General features: G+C 48.4%; 2 protein-coding genes and 1 non-coding gene across 5 annotated transcripts; 1 reads left to right on the top strand and 2 right to left on the bottom strand.

Annotated features, from left to right (window-relative positions):
• Positions 1-1,596: 1,596 nt before the first annotated feature.
• On the bottom strand, positions 1,597-2,417 carry LOC122446386 (acylphosphatase-1-like). The gene has a single exon (XM_043476564.1). The coding sequence runs from the start codon at positions 2,278-2,280 to the stop codon at positions 1,801-1,803; it is 480 nt and encodes a 159-aa protein (XP_043332499.1). The 5' UTR covers positions 2,281-2,417; the 3' UTR covers positions 1,597-1,800.
• A 2,910-nt stretch (positions 2,418-5,327) lies between these two features.
• Positions 5,328-9,372, bottom strand: ASGR1 (asialoglycoprotein receptor 1). 3 transcript variants are annotated; one of them, XM_043476183.1, is made up of 10 exons: positions 9,254-9,322; positions 8,962-9,032; positions 8,596-8,679; positions 7,481-7,597; positions 7,244-7,339; positions 7,095-7,166; positions 6,769-6,855; positions 6,530-6,681; positions 6,348-6,454; positions 5,328-6,208 (listed from the first exon to the last, which is right to left on the bottom strand). In XM_043476183.1, exons 3-10 carry the CDS (start codon positions 8,660-8,662, stop codon positions 6,046-6,048), a joined length of 861 nt encoding a protein of 286 aa, XP_043332118.1. In that variant the 5' UTR covers positions 8,663-8,679; positions 8,962-9,032; positions 9,254-9,322; the 3' UTR covers positions 5,328-6,045. The 3 variants fall into 3 exon arrangements, with proteins under 3 accessions (XP_043332118.1, XP_043332106.1, XP_043332112.1); XM_043476171.1 differs by lacking the exon at positions 8,962-9,032 and having other exon boundaries at positions 9,254-9,372; XM_043476177.1 differs by lacking the exon at positions 9,254-9,322 and having other exon boundaries at positions 8,962-9,128.
• A 6,159-nt stretch (positions 9,373-15,531) lies between these two features.
• On the top strand, positions 15,532-15,664 carry LOC122425548. The gene has a single exon (XR_006264898.1). It is a non-coding gene; the product is annotated as a small nucleolar RNA SNORA1 (small nucleolar RNA).
• The last annotated feature ends 2,487 nt before the right edge of the window (positions 15,665-18,151 follow it).

Genomic DNA, 18,151 nt, shown 5'->3' with positions numbered 1-18,151 from the left:
CTGTTTGTTTATTTTTGTTTTTATTTCCCCCATAATGTGTTTGTACAATTGGTGTGTTCAAATCAGGATCTAACATCCCCACATTGCACATACTGGAATGCCTCTTAATGCTCTTTTAAATACATGACAATTCCCCCTCCTTCTTTGTATCCTTTGTCATTTATTTGTTGAAGAAACCAGAAATTGGCTCTGTAAAGTCCACCCCTTACTGGATTTGACAAAATGCATACCTGTGTGCTTGCTCCTCTCCCCACTGAATTTCCTGTAAATGAGTAGATAGCACTAGAAGCTTAATTAGATTCATGTTCAAGGTTCTCTTAGAAAACTCTTTCCCAGGTGATGCTGTTTAGCCCCCATTGCATCAAAATGGGAGATACATAATGTCTGCAATTTTTTAAATTGACCTCCTCCTTTCTAATCATTTTATTCTTATTTCTCGCTCTGGATCAACGAAGTCCAGGTGATGATTCCCCTCTTTTTCTGGGTTCTGTTTCTTGAAAGTGAAAGTGAAAGTTGCTCAGTCATGTCTGACTCTTTGCAATCCCATGGACTATACAGTCCATGGAATTCTCCAGCCCAGAATACTGGAGTGGGTAGCCTTTCCCTTCCCCAAGGGATCTTCCCAACCCAGGGATCAAACCCAGGTCTCCTGCATTGCAGGTGGATTCTTTACCAGCTGAGCCACAAGGGAAACCCGAGAATACTGGAGTGGGTAGCCTATCCCTTCTCCAGTGGATCTTCCCAACCCAGGAATCAAATCAAGGTCTCCTTCATTGCAGGCAGATTCTTTACCAACTGAACTATCAGGGAAGCCCTGATAAGAAGCCCATGTTTCTTATCTCTCCCCTTTAAGGACCGTAGCAGGGTGGAGGCTGAGATGTGCATGAACATTTTTCCTAGAGATGGACTAGAGGTGAAGTGTAGGCTCCTCCCACTCTCAGCTCTCAGCTCTGGTCTACTCAAGGTCCTTCTCTCAATGATGGCTCTTCTTATCCTGGTCCCGTCCTAGTCGCCTCCCTTCCTTAAGCAACCACTTGAATGGGGTTGACATGTCCTTGAAAATGTATGGATTCTTGAAATGTATGTAGTGCTACCGTGTGTGTAGACTATTGATTTTTATCAGTGTTCCTGGGTTCTAGCCAGCATTCTGATTTTTAGTTTTTTCATTTAATGCTGATTTTAGGCATCTCTGCATCCATACTACATGTGTGGACACGTAGTCACTGCAGATTTTTTTTCTGTGTGATATGCTTTAGAAGTTTTTTTCCAGCTTTATTGAAGTATGACTGACAAATAAAAATTGTATATATTTAAGTTGTACAATGCAATTTTTTAAAGGTGTACAACATGGTGATTTAATGTGCATCTACACTGGAAAATGATTCCCACAAACTAACACATCCATCACTTCACATGGCTACCAATTTTTTGTGTGTGTGTGATTAGGAAACTTAAGATTTACTCTCTTAGCAAATTTCAAATATACAGTATGGTATTGTTAACTGTGGTCACCATGCCATACATTAGATCCCTATTCCATGCCATTGGTCTATTTTTTCTGTATCATTACCCTACTGTCTTTTTTTTTTTTTTATCTTACACAGAAGGTTCTGTTTTTATTGATTAGAATTGTGTATAGTTTTAATTCTTTTCATCACACATATAATACACAGTAACCAGCAAGTAACATGCTAAAATAACTTATTGACAAATTCTAATATTGAACACAGAATAGTTCTATCTCTATTAACAATGAAAAACAAAACCACTCAGTATCTTGGAAAATTTAAATGCAGGCCATTATTTCACAATTTGGAAATCTGCATAGTCCAGCTTTACGATGACCTTCTCATTGTGGAAGCTTGCTCTGTCGATGTGCGATTTGGGACTTCCTTTTGTCTCAAGCCATCCCTGCATATGACGTACTTTGGAGGTGGGCCCTTGCAACTGTCCTTGCACTGTGCTCTGGTCAGTGTTCTGGACCCAGCCTACTAATCCAAGCTTTTTACCCTCAGCCTGAGTGTACTTGCGGAAAAACACTCCTTGCACCTTTCCAAAAATTTCATAATCCACTGATATCAGGGTATCCCCTTCTGCCATGCTCATGCTCAAACCTGGGGCCCGTACCAAGCAGCCGAGCGTGCCAAGAAAGGCGATCAGCATGCCCACTCCCGCTAAGAGGAGGGCCGACACCGGGATCTTGCGGCAGACTGACCGGAGGACGGATCTAGGCGCTCCGTCTTTTGCCAGAGAAGGGCACACCCCATGATCGGAGAGCATCGCTCTGGGCAAAATACAAGCTCTTTGATGGAGCCCCAGAAGAGCCTCTCCCACCCCCTACCCACGTTCCCCAAGGGCAGGGCTGGACGGAGCTGAAGAGTTGGCGGGACACCCCGTCTAGTGACACTGCTGGACCGCGCCCGCAGCCCCGGCGGCCCTGGGTGCGCGGACTGCAACCCTACTGTCTTTATGAATATGGCTTTGTAATATAGTCTAATAGTATTTCCCTCGTGGTCCAGTGGTTAAGACTGCGCTTCAATGCAGGGAGTACAGGTTTGATCCCTGGTTGGGGAACTAAGATCCGATATGCCCTGTGGTGCAGCACGTGGGATATATAGCTGATTCACTTCATTGTACAGCACTAACTAACACAATATTGTAAAGCAATTATACTACAACCAAAAAAGCTAAAAAATAAAACTATTTATCTGTGTTTCCTTTATTCTTCTTCATATTTGTTTGTTTTCTACCTTTTTCAAGTATCAGATTTTCTTTTATTGAAGATATCTACATTTTTATTTTCTAGTGCATTAAGTTTTGCTTTAAAAAAACAAACAAGTTTCTCCCCCGCCCCCACCAAAAAAAAAAAAAAAAAAAGCTCTTTCTATTTGGGGAATTTATTGTGTCATTCTTTTTTTAAAGTTCTTTTTAAAATTATTTATGTTTCGCTGTGCTGGGCCTTGGTTGCTGTGCAGGCTTTTTCTCTAGTTGCAACATGCAGGCTTCTCATTGCAGTGGCTTCTCTTGTTGTGGAGCATGGGCTCTAGGTCACACACAGGCTTCAGTAGTAGTTGTGGTTCCCAGACTTTAGAGCACAGACTCCATAACTGTGGTGCCCAGGCTTAGTCGCTCTGCAGCATGTGGGACCTTACCAGGCATTGGCAGAAAGATTCTTTACCACCAAACCACCAGTGAAGACCTATTTTGTTATTCTTTTTCAAGTATCTTGAGTTAAAAATTAAGCTTCTTTCCATTCAACCTTTCTTATTTTTTCAAAATAAATGCACTTAAGTCTATATAATTTTCCTTTAGGGAATTGCTTTATACTGTACCACAATCTCAGTATGCAGAGTTCTCCTTGTTTACTTCTAAACCGCTTGACTTTCATTTTTATTTTTTCTTAAATTCAAAGTTCTCTAGAAAGATGGTGAGAAATGTATACGTTGATAGATCTTTTTTGGCTATACTTTCATATTTAAATCTAACTTCATTTATTTATTTATTTTGTGGTCAGAGCATTGCTCCTTTTTAGAATCAGTGGAGGTCTTATTGGTAGGCTAACACTTTGTCTATATTGGTTGATAAACCCATGTTGCTGTTTTTCAGTTGCTCAATCATGTCTGACTCTTTACGACCCCATGAACTGCAGCACACCAGGATTCCCTGTCCTTTACCATATCCTGGAGCTTGCTGTCCATTGATAAACCCATCAGTGTCCATAAAGTCTTCAACTGTTTGTCCTGTTAACTCCCATCTGGGTTGTAGGTTCTATTTGTTGGACTTTTCTCTTCCATGGTATTGTTGATTTTCCTGCCATGTTGATGATTCTGGGTTGTGGGTTCATCTTTGCATCTGTTAACTATCTGTGGATGCTGCTTTTGTTCACACTGGGGTGGTTCTGTTTCTGTGGGCATTGCAGAAGGTAAGATAGTCCCAGTGAAATGAGCAGGACCCTGCAGGGACCTCCAGATACAAAAGCTCCTCTATATCCCCAGTCTCTTGTTTATTAAAAAAAAAAAAAGCTGTTGATTTCCAAGCCTCCCCTGAGTCACAAAAGAGCAAGCTCAAGAAGTTAATGATTAGAACAACAGTCACAGAATCTTTAGTTCCTCCCTGAAGGACATAGATAACAGTTTCTGATGCATATTCCTGTGTTGTTTTGCAGATACTAAAATTGCCACCAAATGAAAAAAGTTAACTGCCTGATGACTGCATCCAGACTGTAACCATGACATAAGCTCCTCCATCTCGCACAGATCAAGACCTGTAGGAACAAATCAGCTCTGGAACTGAAGATTAACTATACTTAAGACGTTACAGCGTTTGGGATGGACATGTACACACTGCTATAATTTAAATGGATAACCAACAAGGACCTACTGAACAGCACAGGGAACTCTGCTCAATGTTACGTGGCAACCTGGACTGGAGGGGAGTTTGGGGGAGAATGGATAAGCGTGAGTCCCTTCACTGTTCACCCAAAACTATCACAACATTGTTAATCAGCTATCAGTTTAGTTCAGTCACTCAGTCATGTCTGACTCTTTACAATCCCATGGACTTCAGCACGCCAGCACTCCAACTCCCAGAGCTTGCTCAAACTCATGTCCATTGAGTCAGGGATGCCATCCAACCATCTCATCCTCTGTCGTCCCCTCTCCTCCTGCCTTCAATCTTTCCCAGAATCAGGGTCTCTTCCAATGAGTTGGCTCTTTGCATCAGGTGGTCAAAGTATTGGAGCTTCAGCTTCAGCATCAGCCCTTCCAAAGAATACTCAGGACTGATTTCTTTTAGGATTGCCTAGTTTGATCTCCTTGCAGTCCAAGGGACTCTCAAGAGTCTTCTCCAATACCACAGTTCAAAAGCATCAATTCTTCAGCGCTCAGCTTTCTTTATGGTCCGACTCTTATATCCATACAAGACTACTAGAAAAACCATAGCTTTGACTAGATGGACCTTTGTCAGCAAAGTAATGTCTCTGCTTTTTAATATGCTGTCTAAGTTTGTCATAGCTTTTCTTCCAAGGAGCAAGCATCTTTTATTTTTTTATTTTATTTATTTATTTATTTATTTATTTGCAAGCATCTTTTAATTTCATTGCTGCAGTCACCATCTGTAGTGATTTTAGGGCCCAAGAAAATAAAGTCTCTCTGTTTCCACTGTTTCCCCATCTATTTGCCATGAAGTGATGGGACCGGATGCCATGATCTTCATTTTTTGAATGTTGAGTTTATGTTATGTTGAGTGTTAATGTTGAGTGTTAATCGGCTATACCCCAATACAAAATAAAGTTTTAAATATATGAAAAAGAGGACACTGACCAGAAGACCACTGCATGACCAGTTTATAGATGATTGTCAGAGCTAACTCTGTTGTTATACACAGAACTCCTGCCCCACCTATGTACCCATGAAACTCCCCTTTAAAACCTCTTGCCCCTTGATTGGCAAGGAGGAGTTGATTTTTTGGGATATGAGTCATCTTCTTCCCTAGATTGCCAACTTCCACAATAAAGCCATAGTTCCTTTTACTCATCTCTCAGTACTGTATTCTTGAGAGATGAGCAACCAAACCTGAGTTCAGTAACAAACCATTAATAATGCTATTTTACAGCTGAAACACAGAAAGCAGACTAGCTTGCCCTAAATTGTATACCTGTAAAAAACAAATCCAGGCCTCTTGGCCCAAAGTGCAGACAGTTCTCAGGATGACCCATTGCCTGCCCAAGACTTCCTAGTGCTGACCAGCCCACTCCCGATTCCTAACCCCCAGCAAGCAGACAACTCAATGTTTTGTGTATTTCTCTTCTTTTTACTCTAAAAAAAATCCAGTTGACAATAATAACCTGCAAACTATAGAAAGCAGCATGGGTTTCAATCTCCTCGCCCCTCTAAACATCATTCTACATTCCTCAGACACCATCCTTCCCCCTTTCCTCTAAAATCTTAGATGAAAATCCAGAAGCCCCCAGATAGAAGGGCCCCAAACCAGGACCCCTACGTCAGGTAAAGGCATTGAGGAAATAAATTAGGGGAGAGGAGGCTCTTAGCTGTCATCGCCTCTGTCCCGTGGGGCCTCACAGACCCAGCGGTAGGGCCTCGGGCAGACGTCATCATTCCAGCGGCCGTCCTCCGTGAAGTGGGCACAGTCCTCACCCCCTCCGAGCCCGTGCCCGTACCAGTCGTCTGGCTGCTCTGGCGCCCAGTTCCTAAAGAGACCAAAGAGATGTGGACCCCAGCGCCTGAGACCCTGAGCCCAGCCGTGGACCCCCCAGCCCCTGGGACCTGCCAGGCTGGGATGATGGACCATAGATGGAGGGGCAGAGCCTCGGGGACGCACACACTCACTTGAAGCCTGTCTCGTAGTCCGTCCCGTCCACCCATTTCCAGGGCCCATTTTCATCCGTGAGGCCTATCCAGGTATTTACAGGGCCCATGTGGTGCTGGATAAATTTCTGGGGAGAGAGGAGGGGCTGGTGACCTCTCCTTAGACCTGCCAACCTCCCAGCCGGGCCCTACCAGAACCTCACCTGCTCCTCCCAGGAGCCCACCACCACTAGGTGGGCGTTCTCTAACTGGCAGTACTTCTCAGCCTCCGGCCAGGGCTTCCCGGAGCGAGAGAACCAGTAGCAGCTGCCTTCATAATCCATCCAGTTCACTGGGCAGCAGGCCTTTTCAGAGCCTGGGGCGGGAGGCAGAGCGGGTGTGAGGGGCTATGGGGAAGTGGGTTGGGCAGGCAAGCAGGACTGAGCACCCCCCACCCCCTCACCATTGCCCTGGAGGACAGACATCTGACAGCTCAGGCTTCGCAGGTCAGACACAAACTGCTTCACGTGGAGCAGCAAGCTGGAGTGATCTGGGGAGACAGAGGGCAGAGGGGGAGGGGGATGAGGGTAGGGAAAGGCAAGGAAGTCACGATGAACACTGGGGGCTGGGAAGGTTCTGTCATCTGCCTGCTGGGGCGTGAAGATAGATCGCAGATACTTCAGCCACAATGCCCCTTGGTTTGGTCTGAGAGACCTCGATATCCCGAAAGCGCAGGCGCACTCACATCCCCGCCCCCCCCCCCCCGCCCCCGCCCCCGCCTCCGCTGACCTGCATTCAGTTCCTGCTGCTGTCTCTCCAGCTGGGACTCCAGGGACTTCATCTTTCTGCCCACATTTCCTCCTAAGGGAGAGACTTGCTCAGTGTCTCAATGGCCCTACTGTTCCCAGCCCCCCAGCCCCAGCCCCAGCCCTCCTCACCCTGAACGCTCAGGGCCTTGACCTTGGCCTCTGTGCTCACTGTGAGGTTGCTGAAGGTCTCTCTCAGGGCCCGGAGCTCCTCCTGCAGCTTGGAGTCTGGGCAGAAGACGGTGCGGACAGGACAAAATGAGGGGGCTGCTTCCCACATCACAGCAGCCAGCTCTTCCGCCCCCCGCGCCCCCCCCCCCACCATCAACTTGCTCCCTTCCCAAACACCCTACCCCCTGGGGAACCCACTCTGGGATCCGATCACACAGAGAACCACTAGCAGCAGGAGGCTAAGGCCCATGGCGACCAGGAGGAGGCTGGGTCCGGTGCAGAGACGCCGACTGAATGAATGAGGAGGAGGCGGCCCTGCAAGAGAGGAGGTCAGGGGCTCAGGGACAGAGGGGAACCTGGGGCAGCTCTGGGGTCCTAGGAGGAGGGCAGCCTGAGCCTCCTGTAGGAGACTAGGAGGAACTTTATGGATGAAGAAATCTGGGCGGTAGGTGACCGGGAGGAGCTGGATGCATCGAGAGGTGGGAAGCGGTGCGAATCTTTCTGCTGGAGCCCTACCCAGGCTCTAGGCCTTTGCTGGCACCTAGTGGCCGGATCGAGTCACTGCCGCATCCGAAGGCAAAGCCTGGAGAAGGGAGTTTGCAAGCTGGAGGCGAGGGGGCGAGGGGGTCTTGCAGGTGGGGCAAGAGAAACGGGTTTCTTGCTCTCCCCTTGGATCCCACTCCTCTTTGTCTGGGCGCAGGGAGGCAGAGTAACCAGACTTCAGGTCGACCAAGTTGTGCCCACCCGGGAGCCCTGTTTCAGTGAGCTGAAATGCGGGGGCTTCCCCTCCGTTTTTGCTGGTAGTCCATTCCCCCACCCCAGGGCACTGCCCACTCCCTTCTGCCAAGCACTCCATCCTGGCTCAGCCCCAACAGAAACATCTCTACTCGCAGGAGAAAGAAAGAGGGCTTGACTCATCCTCCTCCAGTCAGAGCTCCCTGAGGCCAGCCACAGAAATTTTCTCCTTGACCCAAAGGATCCCTGACACCTGTGCACTCATACATACTCACACTCACACACATACACTTGGCCAAGGCTCACCGGTGTTGGAAGAGGAACGAAGAAGAGGGTCTAACTTCTTGCAGTTAACTCCCACATCCCCTGGGCAACCCCCTCCCCAGGGTCCTGAGAAGTCGGTGACAAGGCGAAGGGCAGGAGGGTCATGAAGGAGCCTGGGGACAACTGCCACCAAGAAAGGGTCTCCAATACTACACCCTGTGAGCCGGGCAGACCCAGGGAGAGGCAGGGTCAGGGGAGGGGGCGACAGCCATCTAATGCTCGCCTTTCAGAAATGGGGGGAGGTGTCCCCTCACTTTTTCTGTGCTGATGGTCATTCTCCTCATTGTCCAGATGCTGAAGATCTTGATACTCCTTTGTCATGGTAGGGCCGGCTGGGCCTGAGACCAGGTCAAGGCTGGGGTTAGGGCTGAGACAGAGGCTGAAGAGCTGGGGTGTGGGGTTCGGTCTCTTTCCAGGTGATCAGTGACTGCGTGGAGATCTTTCTTCTTGCTCCTGTTCCCTCCAGGCCTGACATCCAAAATCTATCTTCTGAAGTTTTTCCACTCTGTCTCCACCCCTCCGGACGTGGATTCCATTCATCCCCTCCCCCACCCCACTCCACAGTTAGTTCCTCCACCTCCTTTCTTCCCCCCAACCCCCTTTCTTCCCCTTTTACTTGCCAAAAGTCTCAAGGTTGATTTGTGGGTCCCTCAATGCTGCACAGATCCCAGGCTAAGAAACAGGCTGAAGCCTGGAGAATTAGCACAGACAGCTCTGGGTGGTGGGAGGGGAGGGGGCAGGGTCCATTCAAAGGCCCTGAGCCCTGTGTGTCTGCCTGTCTGTGTGACTGTGTGTCCAAACACACCAAACCTGGCATCTCCAGTGCCCGGGACTTTGGACGTAAACAGAGGTAGAAATGGATTTGGAACTCAGGGTGGGTGTGGGGGTGGGAGCAGGGATGAGTTGCCTCACCTTTCCTTCCCAGGGATGGAGAGTCTCTTTGTTCTGTTCCCCATCCTTGCATGCAGCCACCCCACTCAAGGAACTGTTTGGGAGAGGTCCAGACCAGGAGGGGCTGGGGTGCAGCTGGCTGGTTCCCCTCTGCCCCACTCCCCTTTCACTTCCTGTCTCTGAATTTCCCAGAACTGTTGATCTCTCCAAATATCTCTGACCAGGATCAGAGGGCCCGAGCTCTGCTCTTGCCCAATCCAGGCCTATGACCCTGGCATCTGAGCCTGGGCCCGGCTTCCTGGGGCTCAGTTACCAGACACCCCAGCCTGGGGCTGAATGGCTCTCCTGGGGAGTAAAGTCCTCCAAGCTGCCTGGGGGGCAGGGGGCGGAGGTGGCAGGAAGGCAGGCTTTTCCCCACTCAGCTGGATTGGTGCCAGCAAACCTCCAGTGACTCCTGTGTGCTTCTCCCTTGTTGCATGTGTCACTTCAGTCATGTCAGACTCTTTACGACCCTATGGACCGTAGCCCGCCAGGCTCCTCTGTCCATGGGATTCTCCAGGCCAGAATACTGGAGTGGGTTGTCATGCCCCCCTCCAGGGGAGCGTCTCAACCCAGGGATTGAACCTGCGTCTCCTGCATTGCAGGTGGATTCTTTATCCAGTGAGCCACCTGGGAAGCCCTTTCCCTCATTACCTCCTCTCATTAGCCCCAGAGCACACCCCTATTTGATTTGGAAATGAGGAAACTGAGGCCCTGAATGGTAAGAGCTTACCCAGAGTCCAAACAGCAGAGGCAAGCCTGGAATGTGAACAGCCAGACTCCCGGGACCTGTGTGCTACTCCCAGAACCAGGGTCCCATCCCGTCACCACAGCTGGGCCCTGGGGTCCCAGAGATACTAAAAGTGGTCCCTCACAGCCCCATGGAGAGTTCACGGAGGGCTAAATCCTGGGAGTGTATGGATTGGAATTATGCTAAATTAGAAACTGGGCTTCCCTGGTGGCTCAGTGGTAAAGAATCCTCCTACCAATGCAGGAGTCATGGGTTTGATCCCTTGTCCAGGAACATCCCACATGCCAACTAAGCCCAGGCACTGCAACTACGGAGTCTGTGCTCTAGAGCCCACAAGCCCCAGAGCCTGTGCTCAAGAGAAGCCACTGGAATGGGAAGCCCAGGCCCCACTAGAGTGTAGCCCCAACTCGCTGCAACTAGAGAAAAGCCCACACAGCAACTAAGACCCAGCATAGCCAAAAATAAAATAATCAATTAATTAAAATTTTTTTAAGAAGTTGGACAATGTTAATGACATTAGTAAGTCTTGCTTTAGACCCCAAATATAACATCATGGGAATCCTATGTTATGATTACTTCAGTGAGAAAACTAGATCCGAGTTAGAAGAGTTTACATTATGTGAGATATTCAGGAACACGTCCCTTGCATAAAATAAGAAGCCCTGGCTGCACCCTCGTTTGTGTCTTGAAAAGCTTCACATTGTTTGCATGTACTGGGACTGTGGCCAGTAATTTTGGTGACTACTGGGCTGTTGATTTCGCTTGCTCTGATATTATCAGTTACAATCTGCTTTATTCAGGCAAACAAACCTATGTTGTTTCGGTCAGAATACCGGTCACCCTTACAGGAGTGAGGATTGGAAGGAGTTTCTGGGTGATGGAAATATCCCACTGCTTGATCTGGACGCCGGCTGCAAGGCTGCAAGTTTGTAAAACCCATACACTGAAGATCTGGGCATTCTTCTATTTGCATATTATACTGGAATAAGATGTTCTTATAAGCTGGTTCTACGCTATAACCATGTTCTCAAACCCATTGCTTAGGGAGCAGTCTGTGAACCAGTAATGAAAAACACCCCAAAATCAACAACTTCAGGGTGAGAGTCAGAGGTGATGAAACACCATGAGGAAAGCCAGATAAACAACATGATACACCCGCTGGCTGACTTACAAGCCAGCTCTCTCTGTGAGACCAGAGATAACCCTGAGAGACCAAGAAGTAGCTAAAAACAAAACCATGACACATGGTGGTAGACACATGCACCTTGAGAACTCTTTACATCTATCCCTTTAAGAATATATACCTTGGGAATTCTCTGGTGGTCCAGTGGTTAGGACTCTGTGCTTTCATTGCAGTGGCAAGGGTTTGATCCCTGATTGGGGAACTAAGATCCCGCAAGCTGTGTAGCACAGTCAAAAAACAGAGAGCGAAAATATAGACTTTGCAAGGTCTTCAGAGACAGAGCCTCATGTGTTCATTTTCTATCACACCCCAAATGTAGTGGCTTGAAACGACACCCATTTATTAGCTCACAGCTCTGTAGGGCAGAAGTCCAAGAGGAACCCCAGCTGAGTTCCCATCTCAGGGTCTCTTGAAGCTGAGATAGAGGTGCTGGCAGGACCGTATTCATTTCTGGATGCAAAGGAGAAGAAGAATCTACTCTCAAACATGTTCCAGTTGTTGACAGAATCCACTTCCTCGCAGCTGTAGAACTGAGGTCCCCATCTCCTTGCTGACTGGTGGTCGGGGGCCACCCTCTGTTCCTCGAGGCCACTTGCCTTCCTCATCACATGACAACCCCACCCCCACCCCGTCCGCAAAGTTAGCAACAGTGCCTGGTGTGCTCCTGGAACTCCAGATCTCTCTGATTCCCCCTGTGCTCCTGGGATTAGATTAGGCCCACCTGGAGAATCTTCCTGTCCTAAGGTCAGCCGTGTACACAACATACACAAAGGCTTAAGAATGGGAGTCCAAGGGACTTCCCTGGTGGTCCAGTGGTTAAGACCCCACCCTTCCAATGCAGGGGGTGCAGGTTCAATCCCTGGTCAGGATCCTGTGAGGTGCAGCCAAGAAAAGATCTTTTGAATTAAAAAAATTTTTTTTTAATTGAAAAAAAAAGCGGGGGGAAGTCAGAGGTGATAAAACACTTTGAAGAATGCCAGATGAAGGACACAATACACTGGATGCTGAATTACAGGTCAGCCCCCTGTACTATGTGTATGGCTATCTGTAAGTTTCACTACATACAATGTAATGATTGAGAGAGCGCCAGCAGCATGCTCACAGGTGCTGGGGAGGACAGCAGGGTTGTCGGAGCCACTTTTAGAACTCCACCTCATTATGCAGAGCAAACCTGTTCCCTCTGAGTACTCGTCCCCTCAGGATGCAGAGAGCAATTCAGAGAGCCTGGGCTCCAAACCTGGGAATCCCACCTCCAGGGTGGTCGTGAAAGGCTCCCTAGAGGAGGTCTGTGAAGCTGGTCTGAAAAAACAGGAAGGATTTTATCAGTTGTAATAATCAAGTTTCTCTTCAGTGGGATAAACGGCCAGAGGGGTGGCTTGGGCCACCCTGAGGAGAGCCTTGAATCTCAGGGGAAGGTAGCTTGAATGTCATTCAGGAGCACAGAGGTCTCCTGACTGGGAGGACATGCGCCCCAAGGAAGTCACAAGATCATCCATTAAGCGAGTGGCAAGAACATTTAGGGAATTTCCTGCTGGCCCAGGGGTTAGGACTCCATGCTCTCACTGCTGAGGGCCTGGATTCAATCCCTGGTTGGAGGACTAAGGTCTCAAAAGTTGTATGGTCCTGCTGAAAAAAAAAAAAAAAGATCCTTTATATATATTTTTATCTCTTTTCTTTAGAGGTCTACTTGGGGAGATGAGTTATAATGTACATAATAGACTTGTACAGTGGTATATGTGTATTAGTGATCTATTGCTGTAAAATGATCCCTCAAAAAAAAAAAAGCAATTTAAAACAAGGAATATTTATCATCTCAGTTTCCAGGAGTCAGGAATCTAGGTGCAGCTTAGCCAGTTGGTTCTAGCTCAGAGTCTCTTATGAGGTTGCAGTCGGATGTCATTCAATGCTTCGTTTGTTTGAAGACTTGACCGAGACTGCAGGCCCAGCTTCCAAGGAGACCCACAGGACTGGCAGGTGAGTGCTGACTGTTGGCAGGCGGCCCCTCCACAGGACTGCTTGAGTGCCCTCACAACATGGCAGCTGGCTCCCCCCAGAGCAAATGATCCGAGAGCACAAGGTGGAGGCTGCAATTTCTTCTATGATCCAGCCTCAGAAGTAATGCTCCATCATCTCCACAATGTCCTAATGGTTCCTCAGTGCAGAAGGGAACCACGCCAAGAGTGTGAATGCCAGGGGGTGAGAATACTCAGGGGTCATCTTGAGGGCTGACTCCCACAGGATGGCCAGAATTATTAAATGAGTGAATATACACTGGGGGACACTCACTTGAAAGCATTTTACTGATGTTGGCACCTGAACAACAAAGTTAAAGACTACAGCGGCCCATGACGTGTCAACCCACTCTAGTATTCTTGCCTGGGAAATCCCATGGGAGGAGGAGCCTGGCAGGCTCCAGTCCCTGGGGTCACAAAGAGTCAGACATGACTCAAGTGAGTTAGCACGTACACACGCATGCACAGGAGCCCATGAGGAGCTGCAGGCAGGGCAGTGGTGAGGTCAGAGCTGTAAGCTGAGCAATGGCCTGGCTTTGGGGTGGCCGACGGGTCAGAGATGCCCTCCCCGAGAGACAAAGAGCTCAGCCAAGAGGCCGCTGATCTGGTCCCATTGAGAAAGTGTGAGGCTTGAGGCCAGAGAGGGAAGGTAACCCGGACAAAAGTTTGCAGAGGACTAAGTGGACCTCTGGAGACCAGAGATTTCTGGTGATGATAAAGCCAGAGTCCTGGGTGCTGCCCTGTGATGAGGGCATAGTGTGAAGAAAGCAGACCAGGATAGAGTTTCCACCTGTGGGGAGAAGCAGAAGAAAGAGCCCCAGGAAGTGGGGGTGACCTTCAGGGCCAGATCTGGGGAACCCAAGTGCCATATTAAAGATGGTCAAGGAGAAAGGGGGCTAGGCCTCCTATCAGGGTGAGTCAGGAAGAGGGAAGTGCTTTTCTGGCAGCTGGAGGCAGAGCCCTGGGCAGCTGGGGGATGAAGAAAGGGTTGGTGGGGAGAGGGGGTGTGTGGACACTGGGAAGGAAGGATACTGATGGCCAGAGGTCCCCAGGAAGGATGTAAAGGGGATGGAAAACTAGCGCAGCAGAAAGAACCTGGAAGCCACTGTCAGATCTGAGTTCATTTTATCTGGAAAGTGCTTTAATGCCCACCTGAAAGTCAGGTCAAGGTTAAATAAGCTCATGAGTGGAAAGCCCTTAGCACAGTGGCACATACCAAGTGCTCTGTGCACACTATTTTTATCATTGTTATTAGCAGGACAGCCAAGAGTTGCATTATCTCAGAGCCTCTGCAAGAGGGGAGAGGGGAAGGCTGGTCAGCAGAGCAGGGGGTGTCTTTCCCCAAATCCCAGAGGGTGTGAGCAACTTCCCAGGGACAGAGCTGGGGTCCTGGGGTGTTTTCTGAGTTAAGACAGCCCCCTCCCCTTCTGTGGAGAAGGAGATCTGGGTCCTGACCCCTCAGCCCTTGCCCACACCTCTCTGAGTGCTTTCAACCTGGCATTTGGAGTGGACCCCAGACACAGAAGGTTGGAACTGCAGCCGCCTCTCATCACCCTGCAGACTGCAGAGTCACATACCCAGTATCCCAGTAGAAGAGGTGATGACAAACAGCCAGAGGGGCACAGAGGAGGCTCAGTGCTGACCTTCCAAAGACGGTGACCTGTGGTTCCCCAGATCTAGCCGAGGCTGACTTGGCCTTGGGTGGAGGGAAGACAGGAGAGGCTTGGGAGATGCACTCGGGCTGGAAGGGCTCAGTGCCAGGAGTTTAAAAGGTGACCCGATAAGCCCACCCAAGGGCTACAGCATCCCCTCCCTGGGACAGAGTGAGAGCCCCCCTGCCCCGCCCCCTCCCACTCCCACAGGTGGTCCTGGCCCTGGCTCCAGTGTTTTGTGCTGAGACATCCAGGATCCTGTGATCCAGGACTCTCTCTGGGACTCCTCCTTCCTACTTTGATTTAGAGGGTGAAAATTTTAAAACTCCAAATGCTTCCAAGTTTTCTTTAACTTTCAGTTTTACTCAGTAACAGAGAATAGATCAAGAGGCCAAGAGCAACCATCCTTACCACATTCTAATATCCGCCAGGCAGTGTGCCATAGGTTTTATGTGTTTTTTTCCGTTTATTCCTCACAAGAATGCAACCAGGTGGTTATTGTTCCCATTTAACAGCTAGGGAAACTGAGACCCAGAGAAATGGAGCTCCTTGGCCAGTGAGTGACACCACATCTCTCATCTGAAAACTCAGGACCACCTCCTCCCTGGCTCTCTACTGCCCCCTATGGTACCTTCTCCACCAGGACCCTGGTCAACCTGGCCACTCCCATCCAAGGGGACTTTTCACAGCGTTTATAACATCCACGTGATGTTAATGTGGCTATACTGAGAACACAGGTTTTGCTTCTGTCACTGTAATTTTATTGCAGTGGTGACAGTGAGACCTGTAATTATTTTTTCTTTTTTTTGCTAGGCTCATGAGTAAAAATTGGATATAACAAGGGTTTTCAATATTAGGAAAGATGAAGGAATAAATAGCAACCTACTTGCTACATTTAACTTCTAGAGTCTTAAAGTAAATTACTTGAGGAAATTGGATCCCAAAGATTACAGGTGGGGAATTTTTAAGTGTGTCCATATTCCACTGGTGCTCAAAGAGGCTCAACTAAAAGAATTATGGGCTGACTTACATAACAGCTGTGGATTGAGCAAAACTTTTTTGAAAGAGCTATCTTATTTTGAAGATTATGACTGTGGAGGAACCAAGGTGATTGGCAGTGGAAAGAATCAGTGGAATTTTAAGGAATGCGAAACTCATTAAAATTTTATTGACTTAGATAAATTTTGCCTATGTTATACACAATTCAAAAGAAAGAAAAAAACTCTTTACACTTTAAAAAAAAAACCCAAAAACCCACCTGAAGTCCTCAGGCCTGGCCGACTCCTCTGACCTCCTTTCTACTTCTCTCTCTCCCCCAACCCTGCTCCGCTCCCTGACCTCCTCCTGCTCAACACTACAAACTTTTTCCTACTTCACTTCCTCTACCTGGCACACTCCCCTACCCCAGACTTTGTCCGCTCTCAACTCAAAGGCTGCTCCAAGAAGAGACCTTCCTGACCACCCTGTGTCAACCAGCAAGGACACACCCCCAGCAGTCACTTCCTTTCTTCAACAGAATCATCATTACCTTAAATTCCCTGAACACCCTTACTTCCCACTGTCTGTCTCTACTGAGGAGACCCAAGTTCCCTGAAGGCAGGGATACTGTGTCCCCAGCATTTCAACACTGCCTGGCACCAGGGGAGATTCAAAATAAGTTATTTGTTGAAGGAAGTAGACAGGGGTGGAGAGGACATAGGCTTTTAAAAAACAATAAATTTTAAAATAAATAAAAGTGGTGAGGGGGGAAGGAGTCAGTTTTTGAACTCATTGGAAAAGTCCCTAATGCTGGGAAAGATTGAGGGCAGGAGAAGAGGGCGGCAGATGAGATGGCTGGACAGCATCACTAATACGACGGACATGAACTTGTGCAAACTTTGGGAGATGGTGAGGGACAGGGAGACCTGGTGTGCTGCAGTCCATGGGGTCGCAAAGTCAGGCACGACTGAGCGACAACTGTGTGGGAGCCCACTGTAAAGAGCTCTTTATAGATTTGGAAGAATTCATCCCAAACTGCTAATATGCTTCTCTCTAAGGGGATGTGGAATGAGATGGGGAAGGAACTTTTTTTAACCATATGTATTTCTATATTTATTTGCAGTTTTATAAGGTACATGTATCAGTTCTGTAATCTAGAACACAACGCATGCAGAAGCAGGGAATTTTACCCCTTCTTGGTAAATTCTCCTTAACCCCTTAGATACAGACGCATTACCTGCACACACCTTCCTCGGCTCACAGCTTTCTCCCTTCGGGCCCAACAGTGGAGAATGTGAGCACAGCCTCAAACCATTTGCTCCTACGCAGAACCATGCTAAAAGAAGGGTTATGGGGGAAAGTGGTGCTTCTCCATCCAAGCAAGACCTCAGAATCATCAAGGAGGGTTCTTGAAAGGCAGACGGCTGGGCCTGGCCCCCAGGACTGGCCTCTGCTGGATACAGTGCTGCTCAGAAAACCTTGGGGCAGCCCAGAGAGGACCTTTGGTTTAAGGGTCACAGCTCTGGGGATCTCTGCCTCTAGCCTTGGATCCAGTCAAGCTAGGGCAGCCCCCCACCCTCCCAACCCCCTCCCATACCTACCTCCCCACCCCCATCACCTGAACACTGCCCCTGAGGGTTAGTCTTTTCCATCCAACTCTTAACTTTGTCAGGGAGGGCTACAAAAAAACTGCCCTTTTGCACAGTTCAGGACTTAACCACCCCACCTCAGCCTTCCTTTCTGGGGTCCCTGAATGAGAGAGAAATGGGTAGGCGGGATCCCCCCAGCGGTGCCAGCAATGGCTCATTTATGCTGTAGTTGAGGCTGGAGTAAGAGGAGCCTGTCAAGCATATGAACAGTGGCAGACGTGAAGCTGGGAACCAGTACCCAACAGAGCACCTGAGAAGCTTCAGTTAGGACCAAAAGCCAGGAACATCTGACTCCCTAAAAGAACCACATTTTCTCCTTCGTAATATATTTTATATGTATACATATACATATATGCATGCATACATTCTTAGTCGCTTAGTCACGTCCGACTCTTTGGGATCCCATAGACTGTAGTCTGCCAGGCTCCTCAGTCCATGGGATTCTCCAGGCAAGAATACTGGAGTGGGTTGCCATTACCTTCTCCAGAGGATCTTCCCTGACCCAGGGATCAAACCAGGGTCTCCTGCATTACAGGCAGTCTTTACCGTCTGCACCAAGAGGGAAGCCCACATACATACATATATATACATATACATATATGTAATGGACCATTTCCCTTTTTGCCTTGTGTACCAGGAAGTTCAGAAATCATAT

Source organism: Cervus canadensis, chromosome 1 (assembly GCF_019320065.1).
Source record: "Cervus canadensis isolate Bull #8, Minnesota chromosome 1, ASM1932006v1, whole genome shotgun sequence".
In the NCBI taxonomy this organism is placed as follows: domain Eukaryota; kingdom Metazoa; phylum Chordata; class Mammalia; order Artiodactyla; family Cervidae; genus Cervus; species Cervus canadensis.
This window is presented reverse-complemented; position numbering and strand designations above follow the sequence as displayed.